Source organism: Maniola hyperantus, chromosome 19, assembly GCF_902806685.2.
Source record: "Maniola hyperantus chromosome 19, iAphHyp1.2, whole genome shotgun sequence".
NCBI lineage: Eukaryota > Metazoa > Arthropoda > Insecta > Lepidoptera > Nymphalidae > Maniola > Maniola hyperantus.
In genome coordinates this window covers 1261571-1289535 of record NC_048554.1, presented here as the reverse complement: position 1 = coordinate 1289535, position 27965 = coordinate 1261571, and the positions used below count along the sequence as shown (strand labels likewise).

The following is a 27965-nucleotide window of genomic DNA, read 5'->3' as shown; positions in this document are numbered from 1 at the left end:
AAATAAATTAAAAATTAAAAAAAACCCCCACACAAAAAAACCCTCCAAAACGTAAAACAACAAATTGAAAAGAGCAACCGCCGAGTTTCTTGCTGGTTCTTCTCGGTAGGAAAGGCATTCCGAACCAGTGGTAGATGCATCAGACTATTCGTAAGTACTTGTAAAAGTTTATACGAATAAAAAAGATTCTTATTTTATTTTATTTTTTATTTTATAGACAATGCATAGGCCCTTTAAATAGACCATTTAATCCAAGCCTCGTCGATTTGGCGCACCCCCATAGTGATTCGTTAACTTTAGTTACTATGTAAACTATTCTTCTGACAGTCCCCCGACACGAATTGTTTTACTTTTTAGAGGGTTTTTGTGTCGGGGGTTATTAAATTTTCAATTTAATTTTTATTTCATGCTCTTTATGCCATCGTCGCCGCCTTATTAGAATTTGTCTGGATACTAATAAGTATGTATGGGTCGGATAATAATAACCTGTCTTATTATGCTAATAAGAAAACTAGAAAAGAGTTGATAATCTTCAAACGGCTGAATAGATTTTCTTTCATTATACTTAGCTAAGAACACTCTCGATCAAGCCAGCCACCTTTAAAAAAAAACTAAAAAAAACCGGCCAAGTGCGAGTCAGGCTCGCGCAACGAGGGTTCCGTAATACAGTCGTATTTTTTCGACATTTTGCACGATAATTCAAAAACTTAAAAATAAATAAAAATCTGTTTTAGAATGTACAGGTAAAGACCTTTCATAATATGATACCCCACTTGATATAGTTATCTTACTTCGAAAATTGAAAATACTAATTATTAGTTTATGACCACAATTTCATTTTTTTTTGTGTGATGTAACCACAAATTCACGGTTTTTAGATTTTTCCCCGAATGTCTTCTATGACACCTACCTACCTGCCAAATTTCATGATTCTAGGTCAACGGGAAGTACCCTGTAGGTTTCTTGACAGACAGACAGACAACAAAGTGATCCTATAAGGGTTCCGTTTTTCCTTTTGAGGTACGGAACCCTAAAAACGTCAAGTTTGCAGCAGACTTGAAGCGGTGTCCAGTAAACTTGACGGGGTATGAATTATGACTATCAGTGGGTATATGAGGCCACTGCAGTATTGAAGGTAAACTTGATCGTATGGCCATTGGCCAGTGTAAGTCAACCAGCAAAAATAATTTGGCCAAAAGGAGGGAGGAGGAGGTCGAGGAGGTGCTATTAAGCAGTAGAGGCTCAACTCAGATCAGGGCGCGTTTGGGACCGTAGCTTTAGTTTTAAGTTTACGTAATTCATTATCATCATTAGCTGATATACATTAATAATTAAATTATCTTGCACTAGCTTATGCCCACATTACACAAAGGAGGTTGGAGTTTAGAAGCTATTTTAAACCAGCTATTTAAAAAACCATTAAGATTCAGCAAATACTTATGTAGGGTCTGCTAATTAATGGTGTCTCCGACACTGGCTCGGCAGTGCACGCGAACAACAGCTGTCACTCGTCCACACTCGCCTGCGGCTCGGGTATCACTGACGTAGTAACATTGTCTATGAGCACACGAGACAGTGTAATCAGGTACACTACAACTTATATCATTTTTATACAGCTTCCTTTACTAGATTTTGTAGACACCATCATTTGCCGTCATGGAACAAAATGGCCGCCGGGCGATGTAATGCAACTGAAATGACCATCATTGGCTGATACAGATCTGCTCGAATAATGTTGAACTTATTTTTGGATAATTATGCTGTAATCAGAGAGTTGAGGTCCCACTCAAATTTAAATATCGACAATAACATTGTAATGAAAATATTACAATAAAACTTAAAGCTAGCCTTATTTAATTACTATACAAATTATGCCTGCGCGGAACGATGCCGCAGAATACTGGCTGCATTTCCGCGCTGGACAGCCAGGCTGATCCGTTGCGCAAAAAATGGACCAGCCCTTCTGTCACCAGATGAGGCTATTAATCGCGGTGAAATGTCTCGTATTATAATATTTGTAATCAATGTTTCCAGTAAGTTTCAGTGCTTGATCTTGATGTAGGAAACGAGTATATACGCGACAGGTCGAGATGGCAATCGGGGAGGGAACGCCCCCCACCCGGCTAAGCCCGTACGGGCGAGCGCGGGTGACGTGTATACTCATTAATTTAATACTTTTTGGTTATACGTCCCGCAAATTGCTAACGCCATTTTAGTGACGTCAACACTAGACTGAAGTTTCGAGCTGATGTACCTATATTTTATTTCTGCTGACGTCAAAATGACGTCATTTCGATGTTAATAAGACATGGTTCCAGCGCAATTAGCAATTTACGGGACTTGTACCTATCCCTCTATGCAGAATAATAATCTTAAAGCTATATTTTGCACTCCATAAATCTAATTATGTTATTAATTTAATCTAACACAATTAATTGCACTTAAATAATTTTAATTGCTGTAAAATAATTACAAGAAAATTACCAATTAATCGACATCGACATTGTATTTCGTATTAACTACTTACTCTGTTTAATTCTATACCCGCGTACCATTGATATAAATGACAAGATATGCCCAAGCGAACAAAATTTTTCACGGTTTTGGAACCAAATAAATCAGCGCCACCTCTTAGATACTAAAATGAACGACCCGTTTGAAATCAAGACGTCACTTAGGTTGCATTGGTGCTAAATAAACATTTTAGGACCAATGAGTCGGTGTCATTTTTAACCGACTTCAAAAAAAGGAGGAGATTCTCAATTCGTCGGAATCTTTAATATTTTTTTTATTTTTTATGTATGTTCCCCGATTAAGCTTGTTCAATGGCCCTGTCCTTACGAAGTAATATATAAGTCAATGCCGCGTACCTAACTTTTTATAACATTTTAATCTAAATATACAGGATATATCAGAACTCTAGCAAAAACTTAGCGTTATTGTTATATGTACTACCTAAACACAATCCAATACCAACAACCATTTGCCTCATTTTGTAGTTTTAGTGATTTAGTATTTTTCAAACCAGCAATGTATAGCGTGCAAAACTCGGGTCTATGCCCCGCCTACGACGCGGCATTGACTCCGAGTGACCTACACACGCAACGTTCGTTGACCTCTAGCGTCAGTCAGATGCTTTATTTGCAACTAGCTTATGCTCGCGACTTCATGCGCGTGGACTACACCAAACCCCCTATTTTACTTCCTCAGGGGTTGAATTTTCAAAAATCCTTTCTTAGCGGATGCCTACGTCATAATAGTTAAAATACGCGTTTTGACGTTTGATAAAAAGTAACTGATTTGACTAGTTGTCAAATACCATATTTGGCACGTACCTATTTGGGCTGGACTTTGTTAAGTCAGTCTCATTGCATAAAACTAATAAATATAAAATATTAAAAATAAATTAATTAAAGAGAAAATAGTTTCTATGGAGAATGTGGTTAAGTTACGGAATAGTACCTAACTAAAGTACTTAATGGTAATGAGTATAAAATGTGTTATAATAATTAATAAATAATTTGAATCGATTAAACGATTTGCTGTATAAAATAACTTCATTGTTCATTGTTAATCGCTAAAGAACGAGCCAGAAAACTACACCGTGGAAAAAAGGTTAAGTAGGTGAGCTAAATTATAATGAGGCTGCCTCTCGGCAAGTTCTCTCTAGATCGCTGTGATCTGCCCACGATGCTGGATAATGTTGCTGTAATACTACGAATGGTGACTGTAGGCGATAAAATAAAACACTGGGTTATTCGATACGTGAGACTCGAGAAACTAACTGACTGTTGCCACGATCGCGTGCATTGGCTGACTGCGGCGATGCGCCTATTATAAAATTAATGTGGTCAAAGTCCGCGCGTTCTCGAATCTTCTTTCGTTTATTTAGAAAAATAAAAAGGGAATGACAATAAGGTAATTGCGTCGCCTACAATATCTGCCCCCTTAGTGCTAACTAGTTAGTACTACATACTTTCATGAGGGGACAATAAGGCGACGCGCGTCACCGGCCGACGCAGCGACCCGGTGCGCGTGCGCACATCAACTATACGGACTCGTCCATCCGCGCCCGCGTGGGTCGCACTCACTACGCCGTGCCTCCAGCTGCTACGTTCGAGATTTGGTTCGACTAAGATTACGTAGTCCCCTACCTGTAACGACCTACCCTCCTGGGTCCATTTTTGACGGGGCAGGAGGGTCGGCAGGTATTCACGAACCCAGCGACTCCAAAACATATCCGCCAGGCGTTGTGCTATTCGCCAGCGCTTTCTTAGGCACAGGTCCTTATCATCGTACTTACCGAAAGTAGGTCCATTGGATGATGTGCCTATTAAGAAATGGTTTGGCGTTAAAGCTTCAGGATAGTTAGGATCGGTCGATACGTGAGTTATCGGCCGACTGTTCACCAGCGCCTCCACCTCCGCCAACAAGGTAACGAGCGTGTCCGGGTGCGGTGCACGATGTTTTAGGACTACCTTTAGGGCTGTTTTTACCGTGCGGATCATTCGCTCCCAGGCCCCGCCCATCTCTGGGGCCCCGGGAGGTATGAACCTCCATTCTACTCCTCTGACAGCGCCGTCTTCGTGCAAAACGCTGGTGTTCAGCTCCTCTAGACTGCGTTTAAGTTCAGCATCTGCTGCTCGTAGATTCGAACCATTATTGAGTAAAGGACCAGTGGCAATCCTCGGCGAGCTGCCATCCTCCTGAGCCCAAGGATCGTGGAATCAGCCGTGAGATCCTCGGTTAATTCAATATGAATCGCTCGAACAGTAAGGCAAGTAAAGAGCATACCATACCGCTTAAGTCTTCTGCGACCGACTGTGACTTCGAGAGGGCCAAAAAAATCAACTCCAGAATAACTGAAAGGTCGTCTATTGTGCTGCAGTCTTGCACCTGGTAATTCGGCCATGCGTTGCGGCTGAGGGGTTGCACGTCGGTAACGACAGAACAAGCAACGCGAGCTTATCGTGCGAACAGTAGGTCTGAGCTTTAAAATCCAGTACTGTTGTCGCAACTGATTTACGACGAGCTCGTTAGCGCCATGCAACGCCTTCTTGTGGTGATATTCGACTAAGAGACGGGAGATGCGATGTTGGCCATCCAAAATGGCGGGTCTCATAGTAGCTCGCTCTACTCCACTAACCTTGTCGATTCGGCCACCAACACGTAAAATGCCATCGTCCACATAGGGTGACAACTGCAACAAACGGCTATTATTCGCCAGCGGCTTACCTTGTTTTAAGCAGGCCAGCTCAGCTCCAAATGAGTCAGATTGTCATTTTTTTATTAGTAGTTCTTCTGCCTCCTTCATTAGAGAAACATCAAGCTTCCCATCTTTACGCTGGCATTTTCTAATGAAGAACAAAACCCTGGCGGTGGCGCGTACGAGAGTGATCCAACTAGAGATGTTGTTTTCATTAGGCAAAAATAACTCCGAGCGGTCACTACTTACCGCATGTACAGACCTCTCTTCACACTTAACCTCCTCCGCCAGTTTGGTGAACTTGCGATCCTTGGGCCAATCCTCTTCAGGACGACGTAAGAAAGAAGGACCTTGAAACCAAGCATCAGAATACGTAAGCGGTGGAGAGTCTTCCCTCGTAGCTAAATCAGCCGTGTTAAGTTTAGTCGGTACGTACCGCCACTCGCACGATTTAGTTATATCGTCGATCTCGCCCAAACGATGAGCGACGTAAGGTTTGTAGTTGCGTGGATCACTGCGGATCCATTGCAGTACAGTGCTGGAGTCCGACCAGAAGTAACGTTTAGTAGGCCTCGTGTCTTTGTGCTCGGCTTCAATAGTTCTCGCTAAGCGCGCCCCTAAAAGCGCTCCTTGAAGTTCGAGCCTAGGTATAGACACAGGCCGCAGCGGACTAACCCTGCTCTTACTAGCAACAAAACATACAAGAACGCGTCCGTCCGAACGTTTAAATCGCCAGTATATTACAGCCGCGAACGATTTGGTGGAAGCGTCACAAAAAATATGCATTTGTCGCTCTAAAATCTCATTATCGTTACCTGATGGCTCATTCGGTGCATAACATTCTGTCCACGCGCCCGCGTCACTGTAGCAGCGCGGAATGCGGAGCGCATCGAGGCGCTTCAAGTCATTCAGCCAGCTCACCCATGCGGTATGCTCGTCGGGTTGGATGCGGCAATTCCAATCGACGCCACTTCGGTGTACATTTTGAAAAATAATCTTACCTTTTATTATAAATGGAGATAAGAAACCATGCAAGTCATACACAGACCTAATAATACTGAGCATTTTTGCTTTAGTAGGCGGTTCGATTCCGTCTAAAATATTTTTAGGTACTCGATCTAAAGAAATTTTAAACCCAAACGAATCATCGCTCGGATACCACATCAAACCGAGTGTGCGCTCCATGGTATTATTAGATCCGTGTTTGAACTCGATTGCAGTCGGCGCGAGCGCCTCGGGAGGTATCGTCTGTAGCACTTGTTTACTATTACTCGACCAGCGCGTTATTTCGAACCCACCCTGCTTATGAATCATCGTGATGTCTCGCACTAATTCTATAGCCTGACTTTCGCTGGCGCATGAATGTAAACAATCATCCATGTAGTGATTGTTAACTATGACGTCGACTGCTTCGGGATACAAGTCTTGATATTTTAGCGCATTTTTATTTTTAATATACTGCGCTATGAAAGGTGAACAGGTGGCGCCAAAAATCAGACTTTCCATGGCACAAACTTTAATTGGTGCATCTACATTTTTTTGCCATAAAAATCTTAAAAGATTTTGATCTTCGCGCCTAATTTTTATTTGTAGAAACATTTCTTTTATGTCTCCTATCAATACAAATGCATGTTCGCGAAATCTTAACATGATGCCGAGTAAAGAATTATAAAGGTCTGGGCCAGTTAACAGGAGGTCGTTTAGGCATACACCTTTCACCTTTCCAGCACAATCGAATACTAACCTGAGTTTACCGGGCTTGTTGGGGTTTTGAACCCCAAAATGTGAGAGATACCATACGTGACTAGCCGAAAGTTCTTCATCATCTAGTTCTCGAGCATAGCCGCTAGTGAAGAGTTTCTCCATCTCTCGCCGATACCTATCAGCATACGCGCTGTCTGCTTGGCATTTTTTTATTATGCCGCGCAAGCGAGATCGTGCGTATTCATAACTATCGGGCATAGTAAACGTTTCCTTGCAAAAGGGTAAACCTACCTCCCATCGTTGACCTAAATATCGAGCTGTAGAATCCAATATTTCTACGGCTCTTAAGTGTGCCTTATTCTCTCGGCGTAAGGTCGAAATTCCTATGGAGTCCAATTCGAACGATTGCTTTATTAACTCGTTCAATTCATCGATGTCGCTGCTTACCTTTGTGTCAACGCTGTCGAGGAAAAAGGTGTGACCACTTACCGGCGAGTGAGTGCGACCGAAGCAACCGTGAATAGACCAACCTAGGCGACATTTGGTGGCATAAGGCTCATTTTTACCACCATGTAATATTTCTAGTGGGGCTAAAAGATAATAATTGTCCTCCCCTATTAATAATCTAGGAATAACACATTCTTTACATACAAATTGTCTTATATCTAACAAATGTTTACATTTTAGTTCATTAACAATAGATAAATTTTGCATAGGTAACTTAAGCTTATTTATTTGCCTAAACATAACGTTATAATATTTAGTATCATTACAGTTTGAGATTTTTACATTAATTTTAGGACAGTTGTCTTGATACACTTCTAGACCGAAAGCATCCACTAATTTTATAGGTTCAGACTTACAGCTATTTAAACCTAGCTCTTTTGCAAGTTCTGCGTCCATCATTGAGACTGCCGCTCCATCATCGAGCAAGGCATACGCACTCACAATTTTACCACTAGCACCACACAAATTGACTTTGACTACCTTTAACATCACGTCACACTTTGGCGCGGAGGCGTGAGACCTTGCGGCCTCGTGCTGAAACTCGGAGTCCTCCCGCGGCTCGCTGACGAGGGCCACGGCGGCGCTCGAGCTGTGGCTCGAAGTCGGCGTCTCGTCTTGCTCGAGCGCCTGCCGTGGCTCAGCTGCAGGTGCTGGCGTTTGGCTCTTTGGCTTTTTGAAGTGCAACAGCTCACTGTGTGGCAGCCCACAACTATCTATACTGCAAAGAGGAGCAGGGCACGCGCTACGCTCGTGCTTCTCGCTTAGCAAGCACCCAAAACAATAGTTGTTGTCTTTTACGAATCGCCATCTTTCTTTGCGCAAAGCTCTTTTAAAGATTCTGCAATCTGGCAGTGAATGTATTCCTTTCTTGCAAAATTTACATTTGTTATCTGAGTTAGAAGATAAAAGTATCGCGCGAGATTTTCCTTCAAACTTTTTGTCTGATGTAGTGGATTCGAATTTCTTATGAGTGATACCCACCACGGATATCATTTCTGCTTCTTGTTGTAAAAACCTCGCTAACAACTGTAATTTCGATGCGCCCTTGTTTAACCTTGGGAAAGCGTAGTCCGCCCATCTCGAATAAATGACGCTAGGTAGCTTTGCGACAACCGCAGCGGCCAGCTCTGGGCTTCTTAAATAGTCATCCTTGTTTAGGGCTTGTAGTATGGATACACAATTATTAATTTTAGTAGAAAATGTTATTAAGTCATTTTGATAGTTGTTTGATAAAGGCGCTAGCTTTTTAATTTTATATGTTAAGTTTTCTATAATGATGTCAGATTGCCCAAACCTCAGTTCCAGCGTTTTTATGATATCTTCTGGAGACGTGTTCCCGATGAGCAGGTCAGTAACCGCTTCCTTGGCGTCGCCCTTCAACGCCCGGCGTAATCTCCATAGGTTCTCTGAGGCTGTAAACTGACACACACGAGTAGATTCTTCGAAGGCACTTTTAAAATGCAGCCATTCGATGCAATCACCGCTGAACGTTGGCAGGTCCCTGGGAGTCGCCAATCTAGTTAGTAGTCGGTCTTCTTTAGAGGAGGGCGAAGCAACCATTATGTCCTTAAGAGCCTGGGCCACTTTAAGGAGGCTGTCGACCGGCATTGAAGAGGCGAGTAACTGATCATCTGCTGCCAGCTGTGCCGTCTGTGCTGCCGTCGCTGCTGCCGCCAGTTCCGCCTGAGGAACCTGTGACGGCTGTGCCTGGCTGTGCTCCAACCACTCTTCCACATGTGAGCGACCGCTTCGACTGGAGCCGCTGCGCGCTTTTACGTCCGCTTCGTCGATGGCGGCTATGTCCGCCTCCAGTTTCCTGTTTATTAGGTCCAGTTCGATTCGAGCCCTGGCCTGAGCAGCTTCCAGCTCCAGCTGCTTTCTTCGGGCCGTTGAAGACCGTCTGGTCGATGTGGACATATTACAAGGAGAAACACTGCGCGGCGTAATGTTGCTTTTAGCGCGACGTGGCAGAAAATTCTCGTCTTTTTCGTACGCGAGCATTTGTTGAGAAACGGTCTCAAGTCTGTTACGTAACTTTTCCCGGTCTTTAATAGATATCGGTGGTGTACTAAACATCGCTGATAATAATTAGATTTGGCTCGGAAGGATCAGATTCGAATGTAGGCGATAAAATAAAACACTGGGTTATTCGATACGTGAGACTCGAGAAACTAACTGACTGTTGCCACGATCGCGTGCATTGGCTGACTGCGGCGATGCGCCTATTATAAAATTAATGTGGTCAAAGTCCGCGCGTTCTCGAATCTTCTTTCGTTTATTTAGAAAAATAAAAAGGGAATGACAATAAGGTAATTGCGTCGCCTACAGTGACGATCAATATCGACAAACGTTACACTAAACGTAAGTTCAATTATTATTAACACAATAGACTTATGATTAGAATTAAAGATAAAATTAAACGCAGATAATTGCGCAGATAAAATTATTACAAAACGAAAATCGAACTCAGGAGATGATACAAAGAAAAGTTAACTTCGGTCCAATTGTTACGTTTATATACAGGAACTTTAGAAAGAGATTTCTGCTTCATAGAGCGTCGTCTCTGTCACTCATGCGTATGTTACGTTTCGTCGGTCTCAACGACAAAGACAACGCTCTACGAAGCCGAAATATCTTTCTAAAGGTCGATGTGCAATATTTCCTGATGTAAAATAATGAGAATGAACAATTAAGAAATCACTGATATGAATAAGACAGAACGATATAATAATTATTATTTGAACAAAAACCAAAATAATCATTTCTTTAAGACTTTATCCTAAGTCCGGTCCAGCCCCAACGGCCTCCTGAAGGTATTTTCAGACAGGATCGACTGCCAGTACTTGAATCACTGTTGTATGATTCACGTGCTGGCAAATCGATCCTGTCCTAATTTAAATAGTTATAGATTTTTTACTAACAAATAGGTTTAAGTTTCGTGTAATTACTAACACTAATATTAATAATTACTAACAATTAGGTTTACGTTTCGTGTAATTACTAACACCAATATGATCCTTGTTGGTCGAAATAAAAACATTTTATTTATTTTTTTATTTATTTTTTTATTTCAGGCATTCCCTTGATCTATTACTTCATAGTGTTTGTTGCCGCCGCTGGTTATATCTACGTGTACATATTCTCGATGTTCTGGTTTGTATTTATCCGATGTAGAGAGACAGGGGACTTCGCAGCTGCAGCTGTAGTGTTCTCTCTGGGCACCAATAGCGAAACCTGTGCCACCAAGTTATTGTTCATGGTCATTAACAAGTAAGGCTGCCTGTCCACTGGTATAGAGCGGAGCGGAGATCAGTTGACCGATCAGAGTTTTGTCAGATGACGGAATAAATTATCACGTTATTCACCGACATTCTGATTGGTTTGCTCAACACATCTCCGCTCCACTCCGCACCAGTGGACAGGCAACTTAAGTATGTATTCTTTGTACTGCTTTTAAATTAAAAATCTAATCTGATCTAAATTAGCCTTTCTCTAGGTACTGTTTCTCGCCTAGTCAATGGCCATCGTTCGATTTCTTCAGAGCTCCCTATTCCGCACCTCTTCGGGCTACTTATGCCACGCTGGCATTAATGATTTTAGACAGGTCCAGAAAGAAGAATGCCCATGTACGGGAGCGGTGTGTAGGCTCGACCGTACCAAAGGGAGATCTCTTACCGAGCGGTTGACGTGCTCGGTAGAGCCAGCTGGGCCGACGCGCGACGCGACGGTTGTACTTGAAACTTCTATAATCGTAATATATATAGCTGCTAGAAAGAATTCATTTGGAGGAAAAATATGTAGAGAGCTAATAATTGAGGAGGAGACGGGTGAAGAGCACGGCGAGGGTATTGAAGATAGGTGGGGATGCTCGAACAAAAATAATTCGAAACCTCATCCAATTGCTATAAAATGTTTCGAATAATCGCTAAAATAATTCTAGTTACTTATAACAAAGCAAATTTAAAAAATATAAGTACACAAACTAACATCAGATAAATCTTTTAAGAGATACGGTGCAAGGGATAGTACAGAGATATTTAGAATGTGACTCTAACGTAGTGCCAGGTTCACGATTTTCCAAGAACCTGCGTACAAAATTACGTGACGTAAAGAAGAGAGTCATTATTGCATGGTCTAGCCTCATATTGATAGGTTTGGCGTATGTTTTACGTCCATTCGTTTTGCCTGGACGACATTTTACAGAGGATTTGTACGTAATATACGGTAAGAAAACATTTGTCTCAAATGTTTCAGTCTTTGTCTCTTTTTATATTGTCTCATTCATCATTATTAATTTATAGGTCTAGAACCAATGATAGAAACTCCAAATTACGAAATAGCATCAACATTCATGACAATAACCATATGCACAGGTGTTTATACTTTAGCTGGAGTCACTGCCTTCATTTTAGTTATCATCGGCTACATTGAAGCTCAAATACTAGCACTGAGCGATGAAATGCTAACTCTTTGGGAAGATGCTGAAAAACATTATGAAAACTACATTGAAACAAATAATATCAATAGCTCAAATAATCGTGTAGAGGGGGATTCTAACATCAATGGTGTTGACCATAAAACGCAAACTATCAATACATACATCAACAACCGACTGAAGAAAATAATAACTTTTCATATAACAGATATAAATCTCTTAAACGATTTCGAAGCCGTTTTCAGAGTAACAATGGCTATTGAATTCGGTCTCATAGTTGTAGGTATCGTATCAGAGCTTCTTGGGGGTATAGAAAACACTTATATAGAACTCCCATATACGTTTCTGCAAATATATATGGATTGCTATATAGGACAGAAAGTAATAGATGCCAGCAATATATTTGAAAAAGCAGTTTACAATTGTAATTGGGAAAACTTTGACAAAGCAAACATGAAAATTGTCCTAACCATGCTGCAAAGTTCTCAGAAATCGCTGAAGCTAACAGCAGGTGGATTAGCAATACTAGATTATGTTTGTCTAATGGCAGTGATCAAATCTACTTACTCATTTTATACTACTCTACACTCTACTATTAATTAAATATTTAAAAATAAAACATTTTTATCAGCACATTTTATAAACTAAACTTATTGACCGATATCACATAGCTCTGCACAATACACAATAGCACAAAACAGTTATAAAAGTTATTCGTTAAATATTTGAATCAGATAAGTTAACATACTAACAAAAGGTCATAGAAAATCGATTACGTAAACAAAAGTTTTCAAAGAATCAACAATAATTGATACTTCTACAAACTGTTGATTAGTGTCATACTGTGGATGTCTAGAATAAATAATTAGTACGAACATGTTAGTCACAGTTGTCGTTTATTGAATCCGGTGAGTTCAAACACAATAAACACTTATTTTCAAAATAAATTATTATCATAAAAATTATATATCATAATTTTATATAATTTTGATTTTTCACAGGTAAACAACCATTGAACACTTTTAAACATGAAACTTCAGGACATGTGGGCAACTCTTCGAACATTTAGTTTGGCTGAAGATAGTTTTCCGATGATAATAGAAAACGTCGCTTTTTTGTTGAAAATAATGACAGTAAATATCTACAAACGGGATGATATAAGTTAGACTTATATTACTTATTATATTTTATTAAGAACCCTCTCCCAATATTTTATTAATTTAACAACAATTTCCCATTGCATTTATCCTATTTCCTTCACTTCAAGATTCACTATCTTTCATTTTCACAATGTAACTATCGTTTTCATAGATATATCCTGGTTCTACTACTTCACATCAATCGTCGGCTGTTTTTGCTATTCCTACGTTTACATCTTCTCTATGTTTTGGTTAGTGTTCTTCCGCTATACGATACCTGAGAACTTCATTGCGATGACTGTGGCCATATCACTCACCACTTGCAGTGTCACTTCAGTTACCAAAATTCTTTTTATGAAGTATAACGTGTAAGTATTCTAACTATTCATTTCGTTAATTAGGTCTCCACTAGGTGTACGGACGACATCAGACGAGTCGCAGGGAGCCGCTGGATTCAGGCGGCGCAAGACCGTGGCGTGTGGAAGTCCCTAGGACCTATGTCCAGCAGTGGACGTCTATGTTGATGATGATGATGATGATGTTAATCAAACCGATTCTGCATGGGTAGGAAGTAAAGGGAAGCAAAAATACTAATTTATACTTTCTATTATCACAGAAACCACATACAAGAGATTGTTGAAAATTTTTTAACATTTGATGCACAAATTGTGCAAAAAACTAGATTTGCAATAAACTTACGAAAAAATTTACGATTGGTCAAGAAACGAGCTCTTTTTATATGGGTTTTTCTATTATCAAACTGTGCAATATATATGATGATTCCCTTTTTAAGACCTGGCCGACATTTTACACAGGATTTATACATCATCTATGGTAAGAGAGATTATATTTTGCCATTATAAAAATAAGTATCTCCAATAAATAAAGCAGAAGAAAGAAAAGACGTTTATTTATAAAACTGTGAAAATAAAGAAAGAAAAAACGTTTATTTACTTTTATATAAAATAAAAGCTGTATTTCACCAATTTTCAAATAACTTCATCAGCACTAAGGTAGATGTATGAGGTAGAAAGTCCATAACTTGAACACTACCACACTCTTCCTCATCCAGCCACTTTTCGTCATCCTCGTGTACAAATATTCTTATTATATTAAATACATATTTTTGTTTAACAGGTTTAGAGCCAATGGTGGAATCGCCGAACTATGAAATAGCAAGTACCTTGACAACAATAGGTATAACATATGGAGTATGCGTAATGGTAAATGTAGCCGTGTACGTTATAGTAATCCTCGGTTACAATGAAGCACAATTCTATGCAATAAGTGAAGAGTTAAAAAACCTTTGGGATGATAGTCAAAATTTCTACAAGAAAATAAAGCACCAGATACAATATAATAAAATATACGCCATAAACATAAGAGAAAAAATTGTAAACGAATACATACGAATTCGTCTGAAAACACTAATACATTATCACGTTACAAATGTTAATCTTTTCAAAGAAATGAGTTGCCAATTAAGTGATATACTCGCTATTGAATACAGCATAATGGTTATTGCTATAATAGCTGAACTACTCGGAGGATTAGAAAACACATATCTACAAGTGCCGTATACCCTCGTTCAAATATCTATGGACTGTCTTTCTGGACAACGGTTAATAGACGCTTGCCATGAACTTGAAAATTCCTTGTACAGTTGTGAATGGGAAAATTTCAATGTGTCCAATCAAAAAACCATTTTATTGATGCTCTTGATTTCGCAAAAGACTCTTATGCTGTCAGCTGGTGGAATGACGAATTTGAATTTTAGTTGCTTAATGATAATATTGAAGTCTTCATATTCAGCTTACACTACTTTGAAATCTAGCATTCAGAATTAATAAAACACTGAAAAATATGTTCTATATTTCTTTTTCTCTTCTTAATAAACAATCATCATCATCATCGTAATCTTCATCAACCCAGGCAGAGCATGAATCTCCTCTCAGAATGAAAAGAGTTTGGTAATAGTCCACCACACTGGCCAAGTGTGGATTGTCAGACTTCAAACACCATTTGAGAACACTATGGAGAACTCTTAGGGATCCTTTCCTCAAGATGTTTTCCTTCAACGTTATTAGCAAATGATATTTGATCGTTTAAAACACACATTCTCCGAAATGTTATAGGTGCGTGCCTGGGCTCGAACTACCGACCCCCCGAATAGGAGGCCAGGGCCAGCATCTGAACTAACACTTAATAAACAAACCAGGCACAAACATAAATTCCGTGTGTCATGTCTAAGATTCCCGCAGTAATCACGAAATCAGGGTCATAACATTAATGAATTTTATTTTTTACTTGTAACATTGTTCATATCGTGTCAGAATTGTCGTGTATTTTTAGGAGCGCAAGTATGCGTTTTTAAAAATATTAAACCAAAGTAATATAAAAAGAGTTCGACGAATCGACCACTTTTTGTCCCTAATTATACGGTATGGCTCAGCAGAGAAAACTTTAAAAAAATCAATTCACATAGAAAATACTAGAACTAGAAGTACTTACCACGAATATTTCCGTTTTTTGAGAAGTAGTGCAAAATAGTTTATTTAATTACTTGCTGATGTCCGCGACTTCGTCCGCGTGGATTTACGTTTTTCAAAATTAAAAATTATTTATTAAATATGAAATAATAAAATTTTCTGTCAAATTGGAGCAGCCTGTATACGCGTTATCCAGTATATTGGACCGAGCTATGCCGAAGTGAGCCGGGCCGCATTGCGTTGGTCTCGGGAGAATGACTTTTATCGCTATATACCGTCAAGTCATTTTATCGAGATCGGCGCTGTGTGGCATGGTGCAGTTTGGCGTGGCGAGTTCCAACTCGTATGCAGAAATTGTAACTTTTTTACGCGTACATATTTTATTTTAAAACTACCTACATTATGTTCATAATATGCACAATACTTACCTAGAATATCAGACTAAGTACTAACGGCAGAGGAATGTGCAGTGCTCAGACAAGCCACCAAGCGCTTACGAGCACGAAGAAACCAATATTGTAAGTGGTTTTTTTTTGTGTGGAAATAAATAAATTAATAAAAATCCCGCGGGACCCCTTTGATTTTCCGGGATAAAAAGTAGCCAATGTATTAATCTATCTCCATTCTAAATTTCAGCCAAATCCGTCCAGTAGTTTTTGCGTGATTGAGTAAGAATCATCCAAACATTCACATTTATAATATTAAGTAGGATTAAAAAGTGAACACAGTGAACGCAAAATGACGCATCTGGTAATATATATAAAGCATAAAGCTGAGTAGTTTTAAGCAAAAAAAAAAGGAAATGTCTTACCGTCGTCTGTTACACCAAATCTAGATGGTCCAAGGTTCAATTACTATAAGTATTATACAAAGAATCCGACTGGCTGCTAATGCTGAGGCTACTTAGATTATCCTTTCTTAGCTCATTTGTATTTAAATTGCCGGTAACCTTGATAATCCGTCCACATCCTCATCGATACCATTATTAACAGAAAATTAGTAGGCCTTGCTAATAAAATGACGTATTAAAAATACATGGCGGACCATGTATTTTTAATACGTCATTTTACTGTCGATGCATTTGCTAATAGGTCTCCCGCAGTCCTGCGTCTGACTTGGGTAAGAGAAGACGGCATCTGTACTCCACAGAATATTACAATAAGCAGCTGGCGAGGATCGTACTGCACTAAGATAAACAGAAAAGGTCAAGTTACTTCTGTGAACGCCCGTTTATATTCTTCTGACCAAAACAAATTTCTTGTCTCTTTTTTCATAACTCATACGAATTACAGCAGGACTAAAAAACTTAGCACACAAAGAACAACGCCCAAACATAGAAAAAAACTTCGTGGGTCAAAATTATGTAAGTGGCATCCTCATCACATCACATCACCATAGGACACCTGCCATTTGGTCGATAAGCATGCAGGACAAATCCAACGTACTGAAGCATTCTGCACGATATATACACTTTCCACTAAACAGGATACTCTCCGAATCCGTGTTACAATATGCCGCCACGTCTTCCCACATTAAGCCACTTAGTAGCTGTAACTGCTGTAAAAACCTATGGCCACATTAAGCTTTTCCATAGTAAGAATTAAGGTTCACCCAAAAAAAAAAACAGCTACCCTGTCTATCTATATTAATTAGTGTGATATCATCCAAATATATAAGAAGGCAAGGTGGTGACTCCTGTATTCTTTCCAGTTATGGTATCAAGCAACACGTTAAATTGAAAGGGACTCAAATACCAACCTTGGTGGACACCAATTGTAAGTGCGAAAGTATACAACTACGGTCCTATCGATAGACTAAGGAATTCAGGTACATTACCTCTGATGATATCAATATAGAGTTCAAGTGCGCCTTTGGATCTCAGTGCTCATCTCAGACCCTTCGAGGCACACAATCAAAGACATTTTGTAAATCCAAAAATACGAGATGTAAAATTTAGTTTCTTTCCTTTTGTGTCTCTTCATGGAGACTGTGTGAGAGCAAAGATGGAATCCATCGCACCGCAGACAAGTTGGAATGGACAGCACAATCGCCTCGATTCGATAGTGCGCTTAAAAAGTTTCATTAAACATTAGTTTAATACCGCGGTAATTAGCAAAGTTCTGTACATTCTCTTTAACCTTACACGCAGGAATAATAATGCTCAATCTTCAAGGGTCTGGAATTTTCGGGGTGTTCAGAATGCGGTTGAAAATTTCAATGAAAAAGTACACGCCATGTAAGCATTACAATTTTCATTGGACCGTTGACCGTCGAGAACAACTGCTTCATACGGTGAAGACGCATAAGCATCTCGTCAGACGACGAGTCGAGATGTTGTGTAGTATTAAGAAGCTTCAGGAAATATTCGACTCATCTCTCCTTTCCCTTGGCTTTATTGTAAAGCAGGATTCCATTGGGGTATTTTACATAGAGTATAGACAATAGACATGTTATTACTGACATTGGTTTTGCATTTTTTACCAGCGTATTACATGATCTTCTATATTACTCTCTATCGCTCTCTCAATCTCTCCCTTTATTCCCCTTAAATCAAATTGAGACTCCTTGTTTCTATAACAACCTATGACCTTCACGATTAACTTTTATTATTCCCCACATTACACACACAAACAACAAACTTTAGAAGGAAACGTAAAAAATACAAAAGAACACTCACGAAAGAAGCTAAATACCTACTTAAATATTTCTGAATAAGACTAGGACGAAGTAGCAACAGATTAATATTACTATTTTGTCGACTAACCAACAGAACTAAAAATTAATCTCATTTTTTGTCTTAGATTCTTACATTTTAGCTGAATCGATCTTCAAAATTGAAAATATGTGGGCAATTCTTCGAAAATTTAGTTTGGATGACGCTAGTTTTCCGACAATTATAGAAAACATTGCTCTTTTGTTACGAACAATGACTGTAAATATCTACAAAAATGAACGTAAGACTAATTTTATTTGTTAATATTATTCACTAATTTAACTCTTGAAAAGAAGACATGCTGTCTACTATTCATGAATAAATATCCTATATTCAAAGGTATGTTATGTTTATCAAAGGTACATCTTGGCTCTACTGGGTTATAACGATTGTCGCTGGAATATGCTACTTCTACGTTTTCATCTTCTCTCTGGTGTGGTTAATCTTTGTCCGCTATTCAATAACTGAGAACTTCATTGCGATTACTATTGTTATATCACTTGCCGCTGGCAGCCACACTTGCATTACAAAACTTCTATTTATGCTGCTACACGTGTAAGTATATTCAAGTATTTTCAGGTTTCCATATCTCCAGAGAAAAAGGAACCCTTATAGGATCACATTGTTGTCTGTCTGTTTATATGTCAAGACCCGTAAGGGGAAATCAAAATTTATAGGGTACTTTCCGTTAACCTAGAATCGTGAAATTTGGTAAGTACCAATGCCTTTTTTTACTATAGGCAAAAAAACCACAATCACGCATGATGGAAAGTGATGTAGCCTTATAGCACAAGTAAATGGAAGAATCCGAAAACCTTGAGTTTGTGGTCACAATAAAATTGAAGTATTATTTCTTGCACGATGGTAGTTATTATGGAAACCTTCGAATGCGAGTGCGACTTGCACTAGACCCACGGAACAGAAAAAACTGTTTTTTCTGTTCCGTGACTAGACCGGTTTTTAAGTTAACCTACATCAACCAGAAATGATAGACTATGAAATGATGTACAACTACTAATTTTAAACTTTCTATTAACACAGAGACCACATACAAGAAATTGTTCAAAAGTATTTAATATTTGACGCACAGATTATGCCAGAAACAAGATTCGCAATAAATTTACGAAGAAACCTACGCGTTGTCAAGAAACGAGCTGTTGTTATTTGGATATGTCTTATAGCAAATTATGTAATATACATGTTGATTCCTTTATTAAGGCCTGGCCGTCATTTGGCTGAAGATGTATACATCCTCTAGGGTAATTTATTTGACTATAAACATTATCTTTAGAGAAATAACTCTAGCGCGCTCCCCAACCCTTTCCACACAAACGTAGCTTGGTTCCTATTTGGACGGTGTATTTGGATATTAACCAATGAAATTTTGTAGACAGCTTCTAGAAAATATTTCTGTGTCTGTCTGAGTTTTACAGATTTCCGTAAAAAGTGTAAGTAATTTCAAAGTCACTTCGGCTCAAAGATTTGTATATTATTTGATATATAAACATCAACTATCAGTCGAGGCTCAGATGGTACGGGCACGTAATGCGTAGGCCCAGCGATTATGTGGTGAAAAAGTGCCTTTCCATGCTACAAGAAAGAGGGGTAGGGGTCTTCCCCTACCCCTCTTTCTTGTAGCATGGAAACTACCTGGATGACAAATGTCCAAAGGGACATGAAACGCCTCGGTCTCAATGACGAAGACGCGAACACACGCTCTACATGGCGCCGCATGATAAGGAAAGCCGCCCCGCGTAACGGGATAAGGCGAGGACAAAGAAGAATAAACATCAACTATCAAACCCGTGGAGCTTTAAAACTACTTACACATTTTTTACAGAAATCTGGCAAACAACTATCACAGATATTTGTTTCCAGAACGTGTCTATAAAATTTCATTGAATTTGATTGGTTAATATTTAAATGAGAACCAAACTACGTTTCCAGATGGGAAGCGCTGAAGAGCGCACCAGAGCTAATTCCCATATTGTTTAAACTCCATTCCATTGATTATACTCTCAATTTAACTATAATTTAATATGCCAACTGTTATAATATCATCTTTTGTATACACATTATGTGAATAAAGAATCACTTTTATATTGGAAAAAGATTGAATTAAAACCAAGTTACCTACTCAACTACAGAAATTAACTGTGCTATTTCCACTTTGATTTGTAGTATTTTTAGCAAATGTCTTTATGTTCTGCAGGTTTAGAACCTATGCTGGAGTCGCCTAACTATGAAATAGAATACATCGTGTTCATCATTAGTTCAGGCTTTTGTGTATACGTAATGGTAAATGTAGCCGTTTACGTTATAGTAATCGTCGGTTACAATGAAGCGCAACTTCATACCTTAAGTGAAGAATTAAAAATCCTTTGGGATGATACTCAAAACTTCTATAATGAAGTTAAGCACAAAATACATAATAAAGTACACGCAATATATCTAAAAGAAAAGATTGAAAATGACTATATACGAAAACGTCTAAGCACTATTGTGCATTATCATTCTACAAACATTCATCTTTTCCAAGAATTTAATAACGAAATTAGTAAAACTTTGGTCGTCGAATACAGCATAATGGTTTTTGCTATTATAACAGTTTTGCTTGGAGGATTAGAAAATACATATCTACAATTGCCATTTGTCTTCGTACAAATATTTATAAACTGCCTTTCTGGACAACGACTAATAGATGCGTGTCATGGATTTGAAAATGCCATATACAGTTGTGAATGGGAAAATTTTAATGCTTCTAATCAAAAAACTATTCTGATCATGCTCTTAATTTCGCAAAAGACTTTGATACTATCAGCTGGTGGGGTGGCGAATTTAAATTTTACTTGCTTAATGACAATATTGAAGTCGTCATATTCAACTTACACGACTTTAGAATCTAGTGTTAAGTATTAATACTTAAGAATATTTCAGTTCTGAGAGTTTTCCATTGTTTTCTGTTTAAAAATACTTTCTGAAGTTGTCAGAACTATTTGTATGGGAATACTATTTATATGTTATGACATATGACGTAGATATTTTTATATCGGTATTTTCACGGATTTGGATCGGATGAGTGCGTGATCGCTCTTAAGGTGACGCTCGACCGAAATTGCTGGCGCACGTGGTAACCTGTTTGCTTTTCACCTGACATTTGTATGAGAAATGTGAGAGGCACTTTGATTTTCACCGAAATCAAGCGCATGAATAGAGTTTAGGAAAAAAGTGTTTGGAGAAAAAAATACTAAATGTATGTTTGCAATGTAATAATAAATAAATAAACTGAGTATGTCTAATGTTGAAAGAAGTATGTTGTGCATAAAATTAAGCGACCGCCAGAGAAACCTGGATATTCGAAAAAGAACACAGGTTATTGACGCTGCGGAGCTTGCATGTAAACTTAAACGGAGATGGGCGGGCCATGTGGCTCGGGCTAGAGACGGTCGATGGAGTGTGAAGGCCGCGTGGGCGACTGCGCGCTCGCTGGAGGGACGACATCGAGGATGTAGCAGGACCGACATGGACGAGACTCGCCACGGAGAGACCGCAGTGGAGCAGGATGGAGGAGGCCTACACCCAAAGATGGGTACCCAAAATATAAAGAGCCTCAATAGCTCAACCGGTAAAGGAGTGGACTGAAAACCGAAAGGTCGACGGTTCAAACCCCGCCCGTTGCACCTACTCCTATTGTCGTACCTACTCCTAGCACAAGCCTGACGCTTAGTTGGAGAGGAAGAGAAAAGATCTAAATAATATCCTATCCTTTTATATATATTCTTTATATTCGTGCTAATAAGGTTTGTTTTAAATAATAATATTATGTTACATGTTTTAATATTTTTTGATAATTAATACTATTAATGAAAGTAATAATAATGCAATATAAATTGAATAGAAAGACATTACCTAATGTTATATGAATTACACGAATTAAATACTAGAATAATTAAATATATTTTTTTGTTATTTTGTCGCTTGTTTTCGTCTTTTCTGAAATTGCTTAATTTCATTTTAATAAATAATTTAACAACTTTGTATAAATGTAATTGAAGTAATGACATAAGCAATTTATATAGATCTTACAAACTAGACAATGAAATAATTTAATAATGCACCTACTTAGACAATAATTGTAATGTATATTTTTTGGAAATAAATGGCTTATTTATTTTATTTTATGTCTAATGTTAAATTGTTTTAGATTTTTCACACTCCTAATTTTTTTTATTTACGTACGCCCAGAAGGCTCGTAACTTTAAAATCAACACAAAAATTGGAAAATTGATAAAATGGTCCACACACATTAGAGGATGTAAGTATTTCCTAATAATTTTAAACTTAAGATAAATATCAAAATTAAATTGCAAGTATTAATTTTTTTCATCTTTTAAATAAAAGGTAGTGGAAGTCTCAGTGTACCTGCAACCTAATCCTGAGTTCTCTGTGTAACACAGACTTATACTGACACTTATTATTGTGTTGCATTCACTGACTGATTATTATATACTTGCATTTCTGTTTTTTTTTTCATTTAAATTACGGCTTACTCTCGAACAAACGTGTTTGCTTTTATTTTCACCACGCAAGACGATAATTATTATTTAATAATATTCTAATAATTTCTTATTAAGTATACCTATATTTGATATACATAATAATAATAGTTAACAGGTCTAAGGTTGTACAGGATAACATTTTGCCACCATTAAACATGAAACTTAAAGACATGTGGGCAACTCTTCGAAAATTCAGCTTGGCTGAAAATAGTTTTCCGATGATAATAGAAAACGTCGCTTTTTTGTTGAGGGCAATGACAATTAACATCAACAAAAATGATGATAGAAGTTAGTCAATTATTGTTAAGTATGTAGATGATATCGCATTGATTTAGGCTTTTAAAATCCCATAGAAACTCTTCTACTTTTGGGTCTATCTTTAGAATGCAAGCCTTCTCTCTCTCTACCAATCTTTAGGTTCTTGTAATCCCGTCAAAATCAAAGAATTCCCTGGACCAAAAGTAGCCTATGCCATAACTCTGTACCAAATTTATGAAAACCTAGCAAACAGACAGACAGACACCTTGTCACATTTATAATATTAGTATGGAAGTAAGGAATATGAATTTTGAATTTTTACTAATTACCTACCTAAGTATCATTTTAAAGGCTGACCAGAAAAATAAAATACCTCGCCATATTGCGGAACACCCGTGGAACTAATTTATACAAGACCATACAGTGCGACAAGGCTCTCTTAGCACTTGAATGACATTGACAGGGGGGCGTTGTTGGAGAACAAAGGGTTAGAATATTCAAACAAGAACAAAGGGGACACTTGACGGCGAAATTAGTTCCGATTTTCACCACGCGCCAAGGTAGCCTTGTCGCACTGTATGCTTAGTGACGCGGTGACCTTAGACCATTATACTGGTGGCGCCCCCAGAGCAAGTTTTTTTTATATTTTGGTCAGGCTTTACTTTGTAGTTTCACAATGTTTATCAATTTCATAGATTCCCCCTGGTTCTACTACGTTATACCAATCGTCATTGGCGCCTGCTACTTCTACTTTTACGTCTTCAGCTTGTTTTGGTTATTGTTTGTCCGCTATTCGATAACTGAGGACTTCAGTGCGATGGCTGTGGCCATATCCATTACCGCTGGCAGTCTCACATCTGTATCGAAATTTTTATTTATGAAGTTACATGAGTAAGTATACTTTGTCCACGTAGAGTGAAAAGTCATTAAGGTGGTTTGATACATCCGGCCGCGAAAATTCAAATTTTAGGTAGTTTTTCGGAAATAGTTGACTAATCATACATCGAAGGCTTATGGTAATGAGTTTTGCGGGCATCTACATGTTTTTTTCATAAAAACTTTGTTCAAAAATACTCATTTACTTCATATTTGCTCCTGAAAGATAATTTTTTGAATTTTCCCAGATTTGCACAAATATGAAGTAAATGAGTATTTTTGACCAAAGTTTTTATGGAAAAGCATGTAGATGCATATAAATGTTTTGCCCGCAAAACTCATTAGTATTACCATAAGCCTTCGATGTATGATTAGTCTACTATTTTCGAAAAACTAACTAAAATTTGAATTTTCGCAGCTGGATGTATCAAACCACCTTAAGTCAAAAACACAACTACTACATATAGTCCAGCAGCCGCCAAGTGTTTTTTTGTAATTAATAACAAGCTGATTCTTCGTCTGTAGGTCCACGCCTCGGTAAACGTAGCCAATGCACTACAGAACCGAGGTTGCCGCATCAAAATCCTGAACGCATTATTATATTGGACTCGCAGCGCATTATAAACCCTTTGCGTGTACTGAAACCACAGGCTTGCCGAGTATAAGGATGCACAGTATGCTTTGAACAGTGTCACTTTCACAGCATCTGTACATCGGGCAAACCTGCGGGCCACCATATTCACTCGGCCTGACAACGCCCTGCGTTCCCTTTCTATATCATCATCATCTCTTAGGTCCTCGGTTAACAAATGCCCAAGGTATTTGAATTGCAAATATATTACTAATAACTAATGCTTTCTTTTAACACAGAAGCCACATACGAGAAATTGTTGAAAAGTTTTTGTCATTTGATGCACAGTTTGTAACTGAAACTAGATGTGCAATAAACTTACGAAAACACCTTCGGATAGTTAAGAAACGAGCTCTTATCGTGTGGATATTTCTCGCGGCAAATGGAGCAATATATTGCATTATGCCTTTTGTAACGCCTGGTCGCCATTTTACGGCGGATTCATACATAGTCTATGGTAAGAAAGATTTCAGCCTGGCTGTCCAACGCTGGTATACAACCAGTATTCTTGACACCATTCCACGCGGGCATGATTTGTACAGCAATTAGATAAGCTTTAAGTTAGTTTAGCTTCAAGTTTTATTGTAATAGGTTTTTTCAATACAAAGATTTAACATCTAAAAGAAAATACAACGGACGTACATTTTTCTATCCTCAGTTTCTTCACAGAGTACATTGAATATGGTTTCTTATCCGCACGGTCCAGTTGAATGACGGGTATGAGAACTGAGTGGGTAGTGCAATCCACTTTATATTGATGTTTTATAATATGGTTTTTGAATAATTTTTAGATTTGTCATTACACAAATACAAATATAAACATTGTGTAAAACACACTATTCAATAACTATTAAATTCAGAGCCTCGATAGCTCAACGGTTAAAGGAGCGGACTGAAATCCGAAAGGTCGCCGGTTCAAACCCCACCCGTTGCACTATTGTCGTACCTATTCCTAGCACAGGCTTCACGCTAACTTGGAGTGGAAAGGGGAATATTAGTCAATATAATAAACTTGGCTAATATTCTTTAAAAAAAATACTGGTAATATTGTGTAGTCGAGGCTATTACACTAAATTGATGAATTCCTTAGTGACAAAGTTGCATGTAAGCAATTGCGTGAGCTTTCAGTTGCCCACAAGATGGTCTAGTGTCGTGTTACATATTGTAATTTTTAATGATTTTAGAGAAGTACCTAGCTGCTGAGTGTCTTTCCAACTCTTCTCATTCCAAACTTGTGGTATTTCTACCACGACACGCAGACGTATCACGTAGCACATGAGACACTAGTTGTCCTACATGAAATAAATACATCATGTTGATTTTGATGATCAAACTTTATTACCAATTAGCTGCCCCGGCGAACTTCATACCGCCTAACAGTCGAGGCAATTTTAAAAAAAAATTCTCTCCGTAATAACCATCCTCGTACTTCAAGGAATATTATAAAAAAGAATTATCGAAATCGGTTCAGCTGTTCTCGAGATTTGCGATCAGCAACACATTTAGCGATTCATTTTTACATATAGAAGATAACTGAATAACCAATCATTCAACCGGAACTTACGTTGTACCTATACATGAGACTGACTGACATGCAGCTTAAATACAGCAATAGCAAATAAATAGCAGAACCGCTGGGTCTACAAACTTGAAATTTTGCATTCTTTATAACGTTTCTACTAACTCAATTAATACTTATAGAATTTAGAGAAATACCGATCTTTGTATTTGAAAATCCTCGAACTGAACGAAGTCTTGAGACTAAGCTAGTTGATTACACGAAAAGTTTTATGAACTTCGTAAAATTAAAAAGCTATAAGTACGATTGATTTTTTTGTCAGGTTTAGAACCTATGCTGGAATCTCCTAACTATGAAATAGCACACATACTGAACAACATGTGCGTAGCGTATAGTGTATACATAACGATTAATGTGGCCGTATATGTTACGGTAATGGTCGGTTACAATGAAGCGCAACTATTTACAATTAGTGAAGAATTGAGAAACCTTTGGGACGACAGTCAAAACTTCTACAATACAATGAAACACCAGATACGAAATAAAAGGTATGCTATACACTTCAAAGAAAAAATTGTGAACAAGTACATACGAACTCGTCTAAAAACTATTGTTCATAATCATGCTACAAATATTAAACTTTTCGAAGAATTAAACAACCGATTGAGTGATAAACTTGTTGTTGAATACAGCATAATGGTTATCGCTTTACTAGCTCAACTACTCGGTGGATTAGAAAATACATATATAGCCATGCCATATACCCTCGTTCAAATATCTATAGACTGTCTTTCTGGACAACGGTTAATAGACGCTTGCCAAGAACTCGAAAATGAAATATACAGTTGTGAATGGGAAAATTTCAATGTGTCCGATAAAAAAACAATTTTATTGATGCTCTTAATATCTCAAAAGACTCTCATGCTGTCGGCTGGTGGTATGGCAGATTTGAATTTTAGTTTCTTAATGGATATATTGAAATCAACATATTCAGTGTACACTACTTTGAAATCTAGTATTCAAGACTAATAAATACTTAACTACGAATATTTCTTTTGTTTTAATTTTTCTGTACCTAAATTAAGCCTCTCAAGGCTACTATTACGGGTCTGCCAATCCGCACTTGGCGAGTGCGGCGTAGTAGACTATGACCAAACCCTTCTCATTCTTAGAGGAGACCCGTGCTCAGTAGTTAGACGGCGATGGGTTGATGTTTATGATGTAGATGATCTCAAGGCTGCTTTAGTATCAGACAAAACGTCATGCTTGTTGAGTCGAATCGTACAGAGGTATGACCAGAAACACACTACGAGCTACGAGCAACCGATATGCGCCTACCAGCACCAGCTGATAGCATCAACGATGTGTGTCATGCGTAATGAATTTTTTTAGTTGCTTATTGATCTCAGAACAAGGACTATTAGAAGTAGCCCTATTGTGACTCTTACTGTTAGAGCGAGATACCTAAATGCATTTAAGCTCTTACGTGACAAAATTATTATGTTTTGTCCTTATTACCGTGGCCACTTTTTTTTGTTTGCCAAAATGTATTTGTACGTGAGTATTTGGCAAACAACGTGAAGTGTAGAAGGAATGACATTTCACAAGTAAGAAAATCGGCTTGAGCGAGAGGGACTGAGGGGGCCACGCTAGTTGCAAATCTGCCCCCCGATTGCGTAAGAATAACCATTTCATCGCTATCGCAATCGTCAAGGAATTCTGCCCTTTGATTGGTTGATTCGCTGTTTACATTTTTTCACAGCTAATCAAAGGGCAGAATTCCTTGACGATTGCGATAGCGATGAAATGGTTATTCTTACACAATTGGGGGGCTGGACATATTTGTGTTATTGATAGTGCTGGCCACTAAATGTCAGACGGTAATTTCTCAGATGCATATTATATTCCGTAAAAATGACTCCTCATGCA

The 27965-nt window shown here is 38.2% G+C and overlaps 4 protein-coding genes and 1 pseudogene across 4 annotated transcripts in view; 4 read left to right on the top strand and 1 right to left on the bottom strand.

The window, feature by feature from the left end:
- p115 (General vesicular transport factor p115) overlaps nucleotides 1-27965 on the bottom strand; it is a 152921-nt gene that overhangs the window by 7978 nt on the left and 116978 nt on the right. The window lies entirely within an intron of this gene.
- LOC117991444 (uncharacterized) lies at nucleotides 3640-12455 on the top strand. Its single transcript, XM_069505115.1, has 6 exons — nucleotides 3640-3765; nucleotides 9031-9202; nucleotides 9746-9778; nucleotides 10492-10687; nucleotides 11424-11641; nucleotides 11719-12455. Exons 1-6 carry the CDS (start codon nucleotides 3640-3642, stop codon nucleotides 12453-12455), a joined length of 1482 nt encoding a protein of 493 aa, XP_069361216.1.
- Nucleotides 13062-14838, top strand: LOC117991442 (odorant receptor 30a-like). Its single transcript, XM_069505114.1, has 3 exons — nucleotides 13062-13359; nucleotides 13608-13825; nucleotides 14129-14838. The coding sequence occupies exons 1-3, from the start codon at nucleotides 13235-13237 to the stop codon at nucleotides 14836-14838; spliced, it is 1053 nt and encodes a 350-aa protein (XP_069361215.1). The 5' UTR covers nucleotides 13062-13234.
- Nucleotides 19266-21112, top strand: LOC117991441 (odorant receptor 30a-like; annotated as a pseudogene).
- LOC138403688 (odorant receptor 2a-like) lies at nucleotides 21485-27065 on the top strand. The gene is made up of 4 exons (XM_069505113.1): nucleotides 21485-21782; nucleotides 23706-23901; nucleotides 24757-24974; nucleotides 26359-27065. The coding sequence occupies exons 1-4, from the start codon at nucleotides 21485-21487 to the stop codon at nucleotides 27063-27065; spliced, it is 1419 nt and encodes a 472-aa protein (XP_069361214.1).

What these genes read in the sequence shown, in the direction of transcription:
- LOC138403688 (XM_069505113.1), top strand. Translation starts at nt 21,485, where the DNA reads ATGTCTAATGTTGAAAGAAGTATGTTGTGCATAAAATTAAGCGACCGC. An exon ending in AGGCCTACACCCAAAGATGG is followed by an intron (nt 21,783 to 23,705) that starts GTACCCAAAATA and finishes TCAATTTCATAG; the next exon opens with ATTCCCCCTGGTTCTACTAC. An exon ending in TTATTTATGAAGTTACATGA is followed by an intron (nt 23,902 to 24,756) that starts GTAAGTATACTT and finishes CTTTTAACACAG; the next exon opens with AAGCCACATACGAGAAATTG.
- LOC117991444 (XM_069505115.1), top strand. Translation starts at nt 3,640, where the DNA reads ATGAGGCTGCCTCTCGGCAAGTTCTCTCTAGATCGCTGTGATCTGCCC. An exon ending in CGCGCTTTTACGTCCGCTTC is followed by an intron (nt 9,203 to 9,745) that starts GTCGATGGCGGC and finishes CGTCGCCTACAG; the next exon opens with TGACGATCAATATCGACAAA. An exon ending in CGACAAACGTTACACTAAAC is followed by an intron (nt 9,779 to 10,491) that starts GTAAGTTCAATT and finishes TTTTTATTTCAG; the next exon opens with GCATTCCCTTGATCTATTAC.
- LOC117991442 (XM_069505114.1), top strand. Translation starts at nt 13,235, where the DNA reads ATGTTTTGGTTAGTGTTCTTCCGCTATACGATACCTGAGAACTTCATT. An exon ending in CTTTTTATGAAGTATAACGT is followed by an intron (nt 13,360 to 13,607) that starts GTAAGTATTCTA and finishes CTATTATCACAG; the next exon opens with AAACCACATACAAGAGATTG. An exon ending in GGATTTATACATCATCTATG is followed by an intron (nt 13,826 to 14,128) that starts GTAAGAGAGATT and finishes TTTGTTTAACAG; the next exon opens with GTTTAGAGCCAATGGTGGAA.